The 7,794-nt window shown below is 40.8% G+C and overlaps 1 protein-coding gene across 1 annotated transcript in view; it reads right to left on the reverse strand.

Moving 5' to 3' along the window:
• Positions 1-7,794, reverse strand: part of XPO7 (exportin 7) — a 34,425-nt gene that overhangs the window by 15,373 nt on the left and 11,258 nt on the right. The window contains exons 9-14 of the mRNA XM_011366689.2: positions 7,225-7,371; positions 6,258-6,430; positions 3,831-4,024; positions 3,313-3,418; positions 1,120-1,255; positions 548-621 (exon numbers count right to left, since the gene is read on the reverse strand). Coding sequence (XP_011364991.1) covers positions 548-621; positions 1,120-1,255; positions 3,313-3,418; positions 3,831-4,024; positions 6,258-6,430; positions 7,225-7,371 — 830 coding nt within the window. The remainder of the gene's footprint in view (positions 1-547; positions 622-1,119; positions 1,256-3,312; positions 3,419-3,830; positions 4,025-6,257; positions 6,431-7,224; positions 7,372-7,794) is intronic.

Consider the following 7,794-nt stretch of genomic DNA (forward strand, 5'->3'; position numbering starts at 1 on the left):
AAAAAAAACAACAACAGAAAAAAGAGCCAATTAGGAGCTCCAACTTTGAAGACAGGTCAAACAATAGCACTACATTTTGGAGATTAAAGACTCTCAAAGAGCGTGATGCTACTTGAAAGGAGTAAGCCTGTTTTAAAGTGGGGCTTTCCTCCTGGGAGGCACACCTAGAGGAAATCAGCAGAAAGTGAATGCCCACTCTGGGCACCCTGGCAGCAGGGTGACTGATTGGGTGATAGGCTGAGCACCAATCACTGGGGCGGAAGGGCCATTTCACTAATGCCATGACAGGATTTCACCCATGATTCCAGAGGCTATGGATGAGATTTCACGTGAACAAAATTAAATCCTTGCCTGTAGAAGCCTGGAATGCTCTGGGGCCGGGCCATATCTCTAAGCACAGCTTGTCACACACTCAAATGCACAATTTTCTGACGCAAACGATCAATGCTGGAATACCAAGGCACTGGCAGCAAAATGCCAAGATCACATTTTACAGTTGCAACAGGATTGCAAGGGACTCTTGCTGATGGCAAGCCAAAACACTTACATTTTTCCAATGAAGACACTCAGGACCATGGTCTCATCATTTAAGCCCAGAACTTCTGAGAGTCGGCGGTACAGCTGGTGTTGTGTTAAGGGAAGAGAAAGTAACCAGAAAATATACATTAGAAAAATCACATCCTGGTACTGTTTTTGTCTTCATTTAGGGGTAAGATGTGGGAAGAAAATGGATAACAATGCTGGTGGAGCCATGAGCTAGTTTCTAAGTGTTGCTAAACAGTGGATAGATGCTGACCCATCTTACCAGTGCCCTCCAACCCGGAATTTACAAAAAGGCTGTCAAAACCTTCTGCTGTTCTGAACATCAATTCGGGTACAGAGACTGAGAAGTGCCAATTCTGAGGACACCAACAGATGTTCTGACTGGCCGTTTGTTAAATATATGGCACACTACAGACAGGGACCCAATTCTCTGATGAGTCTCCCCAGATTCTACAGACTAAGATCCTGATACATAAAACCTGGAGGCTGCATGTGAACTGTTACCAGCCATTTCCCTCAATCAGCAATTCCACAAGCAGAAGGGAGAACCAACGGAGCCAAATGAGAGTCTGTTACCTTAGAGGATTTTTGCACCTGGTCCCCAATGTAGATCTTACGAAACTGTTCAAAAAAGCTCAGCATGGCCAGTTCTAGCTTCTCGTTGCCTGCCTGAGCCAAGCGAGAATCTGTTAGGTTCATCAGCTGGAGCACCCTAAAGGGAGAAGAGCAATGATTCTCTCAACAGCAGGATATCCCGGTCACTCTAGAAATAGTCGTACATGTCTCTTCTCCCTCCTATCCTATCTGAAAGGCATCCTCTGCAGGCTCTAAGCTCTGTGGAGAAAACAAAATTCTCCCCTTCTGCCCCACAGGAACCACAGCTGAGGAATACATATGAATGACTAGTTAGGTGTTTAAAACTTCCATTCAATGAGATTGTACACTGAAGAAGAACTTGTAATTTGCTTAAAAATAGTGGAAAAAATACAAGTACAACAATAATGGTCATCCTTGATATTTCTGTGAAACCCTGAGTAAAGCAATTTATTTTCTGAATCCCAGCTCCTCATCTGTAAAATGAAGGAGACTAAACTAAACCAGTGATTCTCAATCTTCTTTCTCACAGAGCCATGAAAGGAATGGAGACACATGCAGGACGATGTTCACAGGTGGTAACGCTTCCAGGGACCAAGAGCAGATATGCTACCTGTGACTTCATCCTTTTTCCCTGCACCCATCCCTCCAAAAGAAAACACTGGAATGCGAGTGAGTGAATGCTGGATGAATAAGAATAATGTTATAACAAGTGAGTCATCTGACCTTTTGATATCGTGAGAATAGGTAACAAACTATTTGTGACATATCATGAGCGAATTAAACTCAGTAATTGTGCTGCAACACTCAAGTTGAGAGCTGGTACACAAGACACTGTCTAAACTCAATTTATATTGTGACACACACAGTATCACACCAGGCTGCAGAATCAAAGAGGTATGAGATGTCATCCTTAGTAAATCTTCGCTTGACTCTTCAAAAATGCCAGTGTAACGTGCTGTGCAAACTTTTGTCAGGATTAAGGCACGTAAGGGCAGACAGGCATCTGATAAACAAAATGGAGGTGGAAAGAGACAAACAGGGATTTTCAGAATAAGGACTATGGATTGAAATGTCTGGGGACCCATAAATTCTATGTTCATTTCTGAAGAGAGCATCGGCAAGTTTAGAACCCTTCAAGGTAGCAGGTCTCTGAAAGGCCACAAAACCATTTTTTCATAAAAATACTAAAACATTATTTACCCTGTCACTCGCATTCTCACATGAGGGTGCAGTGGGGTTTTCCAGAGGCTACAAGGTATGTGATATCACGACAGACTGAATGAAGAAGCAGGTATGAGAATTCAGGTGACTTCTACTATCCCAGACATTAGAACAAACCCACTTTTCTCATTTTTTGGAAAATAGTTATTTAAAAAAAATTATGTTGACATGTAATGGGGCTTACTGTTATTTTAAGATGAATTAATAAATGTTTAAAATTTCTCAGTTTTACTTTCTAATACCATAAGCACTGTGTCTTGCATTAAACAGAGGCTCTTTGAGATCCTCAATACTTTTTGAGAGAGTAAATAGTCCTGATGAAAAGGTTTGAGAACTTCTGCTGTAGGTAATTAAAAAAAAATCCCACCTTTTTATTTGTATGTTAGGTAAATATTTTTAGAAATCACTGAATGTGCATTTATAGGTTTTTAATAATATGAGAATCACACAGATACAAAAAACTTGAAATCCTGTAGGTGGAAAAGCGTGCATGGTCAAGAGATTTGAAAGGCTGTTGAAACTATAATTCTGTCTTTGGGGGACATTTGAAGAACCACAGCTTCCTATTAGATTTACTCTGATCTGGCAAAAGCAGTCCATCTTTCATTAACTCTGAGGTACTGTTCTTAAACAGAACTAAAAGCTACTCCCCACTTTGGTTTTTCTAATTCTGTATCCATCAATTCCTTGTTAAATTACTGCGAATGTTTTTTGTTTTTTAGTAAGGACTGTAGGCAGAATTCTCACTGTACTTATAAAAGGTCTGAAGTTGGACCTGTAACAGTCCTTCATTTTCACGGGCAATCGGCTTCATGAGATTACATTCTATAAATGGGGAGGGAAGCGTTAGCAGAAGCACGTCAAGTTCCTGTGGTCCCAGAAACCAAAAGGCAGTGGAGATGGGGGCAGGGTTGCAGCAGTGAAATGGGAAGGCTCTGTGGGAACACTTACCGACAGACAAGCTCGCCATCCATAGCATCTTGCTCATCAGTGCTGGCAAAAGAGACCCGGCCACCTATCACTGCGCCAATGATGTAAACCAGCCATGTCAGCCTCCCTGCAACAGGAAGAAGACCCGTTAGTGTCATCTCCAGTGATAATTTCATGAAGAAATCCCTCACTGTGAGGTTCATTTCTTACTATGCGCTTCTTTAATCTTCACTATGGAGAAGCCATAAAGTCTTACTTCTCCTACGGAGTATAGTTACCTTTCTGTGATGCCAAGGGGGAAATTCATTAGCTAACCAAGGTTCCCCTATCAGACAAGGCCATTATTTTTAGAGTGTAGTACTTTCTTAAAGTTAAACACGCCTATTGCAGTTACTCTTCCCTAGTCCTCTGTGGCATTTAACAAATAATATTTTGTGTATATGGAGGTAACTGATAATGGAAGACTCCTTTTGGAGGTGGCAATGAGTGGAAGGGTACTGAGAGCACCTCCCTGCACGCCTGGTCCACTGTCCACTTACCTTCCTGCACTGCAATATCCATTGGGCTTGCGCTGGCACTCTGTAGCAGCTCCTGATAGGACTGGGCCGACTGGTCAAACAACTGCACGAGGAGCGCACACGTCTTCTCGTATTCACAACGTCCAATTGTAGACAGCTGGTCCAACTGCTGCTGGACCAGACCTGTATCCTCCAGAGGATCTTCCAGTCCATCTCTACTCCCAAGGGAAGAAAGAGGGCACCTCTCTTAAAATATGCCTATTAATTTCACCACTGCAGCAGCTTACTTTCTTCTTCATTTAGCCACTATTTCTAAGAGTAGAGGCCTATATCCCAACACTATTTTTAACCAAGGAAAGAATGTCAAAAAAGTTAGAAGGCAGATGACTTCACCCTAGCATCAGTCTTCCTTAAGAATATTCTGCTTTTGGTCTTTAATCTTTCAGTTTGAATTTCCAGTCCTTAACATTTGTCTGCCTTGATCCCTTCATCCCTATGCTTCTCACTCCTAGGAGTTCTGGGCTCTAAGCTTCTCGCTTATTCTCGACTATACTAAACTTTAGAAAGACAGGTATCTCATTTCTTGAGTAAGGCGACTGTGATCAGATGTGTTTTGCAATTCAGAAATATTCAGATTTTAGGGAGGCAATACGATGCTTTTGCCATGTAATATGAATCCTTAATGGGCTCTGTGGTATGTCAAATATAATATTCCTATGGCGAAATGTATAAAAATTATGAAGTCATACCAAGTAGAATTTTTTAAAAGGCTATAAATGGTCTCATACCAGTGCATGTCAAGTTTTGCCACCAAATGAGTTTTGGTGCCAAATTGATAAGAAAATTTAGTTTTCATATCATGGATTTCAGAGCTGTCGATGAGGCACTGTGCATCTATACCAGGTCTTGTCTTGCCTACTGGTTCCTACATTTAAAAATCTTGTCATATTACAAGCTATTATTATATCACAGCATGACAATCCAGCAGCAGCCACCACCAACACCAATGCAACCAGCAGTTCATAGTTGTGTGTGTGTGTTTACCATGATCCACATGCTGGGCTGGGATACAGTAATTTAATCCCCACGACAACCTTGCTGAAGAGTACACAGCTATAAGCCGACTATCTGGGCCCAAAGCCCATGCATGTAACCACTCCCCACCCAACACAGTCTCACTGAAACCAGCTGAATCCTCAGCAACAGAAACTGTGCAGCTAACAAAACAATTCCTTCTAGTGGGCTTCGTGAGTACAGATTTTGAAATGATGCAAGTCAGAAACAGTTGAGATTATAATTCTTATAACAATTAAATGCACTTGACTCTGAGCAAATTAAGAATCCGGCTTAAAAAAAACCCCAACCTTCAGAGTTCATGTAAATTCTCCTGAAAAACAGCCAATAAAAAAATATATAAGAGTAGTCTTAAAAATTCTCATACAAGAAAAAAAAATCTGTAACCATGTATGGTGATGGATGTTAACCAGACTTATTTTGGTGATTACCTTGCAATATATACGAATATTGAATCATTAAGTTGTACATCTGAAACTAATGTAAGGTCATATGTCAATTATATCTCAAAAAAAGATTCAATACGGTCTCAACAGTGGGCCCTAATCCAATAAGACTGGTGTCCTTATAAGGAGAAAAAACAACAGAGATATATATCTCTGTGTGCACACACAGGAAAGGCCATGTGAGGACACAGCGAGAACGTGGCCATCTGCAAGCCAAGGAAAAAGACCTCACTAGAAAGCAACCCTGTTTGCACCTTGATCTTAGCCTTAAAAGCCTCCAAAACTGTGAGAAAATAAATGTCTGTGGTTTAAGTCAAGCCCTCCACCCTCTAAATAACACAAATAAGAAAGGTCTCTAAAACAAACAAACAAACAAACAAATAAACTTTACACGTCATTTTTGAAAGGGTCTGACATTTCTTTAGCTATAGGTTTCTGGTCCAGTTAATAACTAGGGTAGACAGAAACCACGTGTTAATGTGATACAATCAGCGATCAGCTGCCTAGAATTCTCACAGCTTCTAGTAAGCTCTGGATTGTGTAATCTTATTCATCTACTTACTACTTAGGAGTTCACATTAAGCACCTATAGCTCACGCAGTACAATTCTACAGCCTATAAAGGTTTGTTGTTTAAAGAAAGTCAGTGGCAAGGACAAACATTATACTGACATACTTTGTATTTAAAGATATTGCTACTGATGGCGGTATGGTGAGAGGGGGATGTGAACAGGATATTAAAGAGAAAGACTCTGCTTTCAGACTATACTATCTATCTGCTGTCGTGAAAAAAAAAATGATCATTCATAGTATTAGCTCCAGTAAGACTCCTATCAAGTACATTTTTGCCCACTGGGTGTCTGATCTCTGGCAAGTCTGACACCAGGCTACTAGTGGGTGAATGATGGAGGCTGTCCCAGTGTCCTTACCTCAATATGATATGCACAGATTCTAAACGGGATGTGATGTAGGCTTTGGTGACTTCAGGAGTATAAGTTTCCAGCATGTGGGGCTCTGTGGCTTTCACGTATGGCACAGAGGCTGCCAGCCGCTGCCATAGGCTCAGGAGATAGTGCACACTATTTGGGGCAAATTCCCAGTGCTAAGGAAAACCAAAAGAGCATGAGGCATATTTCTCATTTTTGTATACAATATACTAGTCCCATGTCACTCGACACAAAGGATAACGAATCCCACCCCCCTCACCCCAAAAAGATGATAAATTTTTATGGGCTTTGTTCTGTGTATGGCAATTGGCCTAATGTGTGTATTAGTATTTCACAGATCAAGCACCTAATGAAAAGAGCTGTTCTATGCTCGATGAGTAAACCTTCTCGCAGGGAAAACCTTGTGTAAGTGGTTCTCAAATAGTATGCATGAGCATCACCTAGAGAACTTTTTAGAGATAGAGACGCCAGGGCTCCACCCTGGACCCAGCAAACCAGAATTTATGGGGGTAAGACCCAAGCACCTGTCTTTTTCATCAAGCTCCCAAGATGATTTTGATGCAAGCCATAAAATTTGAGAACCACAGCCTTAAATTATATGACTAAGAAAGAGAGGGTATTAACTCTTTACTCTTCTGTCTAGCATTCTGTTCCAATCTTGCCTTTTTGGGGGGTGATTCTGAGGGGATTCTCTCTGCTTTGAATGTAATTATCCTTGCACTTCCCACACGTTCCTCTCACAATACTCCTTGCACTTCTGTAATACACACAAGTGGGCTACAATAGAAACTACTCTGCAGGGTGACCCTATATGTACTTATATTTGCCTTTGTCAAAAAAAAGAAAAAAAAAAAAGAAAAAAAAGAATATTCTTATAGGGTTAAAACCAATGAGCAAGAGAAGAGGTCCCAGTGTTTAGGAGGAAAGAACCAAGCAATCAAGGACAAACCTGTAGACTGGTCACTGTGAAGTTAGCTATCAATCGGATGACCTCAGGGTAGTTTTCCACCTTTACTAACTCTCCCAGTTGATAGTTACTCTTCAGTCGGGCCAGTAGTCTGCAAAACTCATGGTAATTGTTTGGGTCTGATAAACTCTGGTGACAACACGGGAGGAAAATAAAATGTAAAATGTGATTCACTATACCTCTGAGTGACATTTGGGATGGCACGGGGGAAGAGGGAAATCTACTCTAACTTCTGAGATGCAGATCATCAGTCAGAATGATACATCTGTATAATGTTTAAAAATAGTTTTTTAAAAAAGATGGTCACATCTATTATCTTGTCTGTTCGAAATAACCATTCTGTGAGATGGGATTATTAGCCTCAATTGAAAGAGTCTAAAACAGATGTGCAAAGGATCACAAAACATGACTCAGGTTCTAAAGTTGAATGATGGCAGAAAAGGGGCATGATCTTAAGACGTGACCGGTCTTGTGCTTCCCATAAATTAAAGGAAAGATAATGAAATTTTCATTTTTACATCTATCAAATTTATTAGGCACAACTAAGTTGGC

Source organism: Pteropus vampyrus, unplaced genomic scaffold (assembly GCF_000151845.1).
Source record: "Pteropus vampyrus isolate Shadow unplaced genomic scaffold, Pvam_2.0 Scaffold126, whole genome shotgun sequence".
Classification (NCBI taxonomy): Eukaryota; Metazoa; Chordata; class Mammalia; order Chiroptera; family Pteropodidae; genus Pteropus; species Pteropus vampyrus.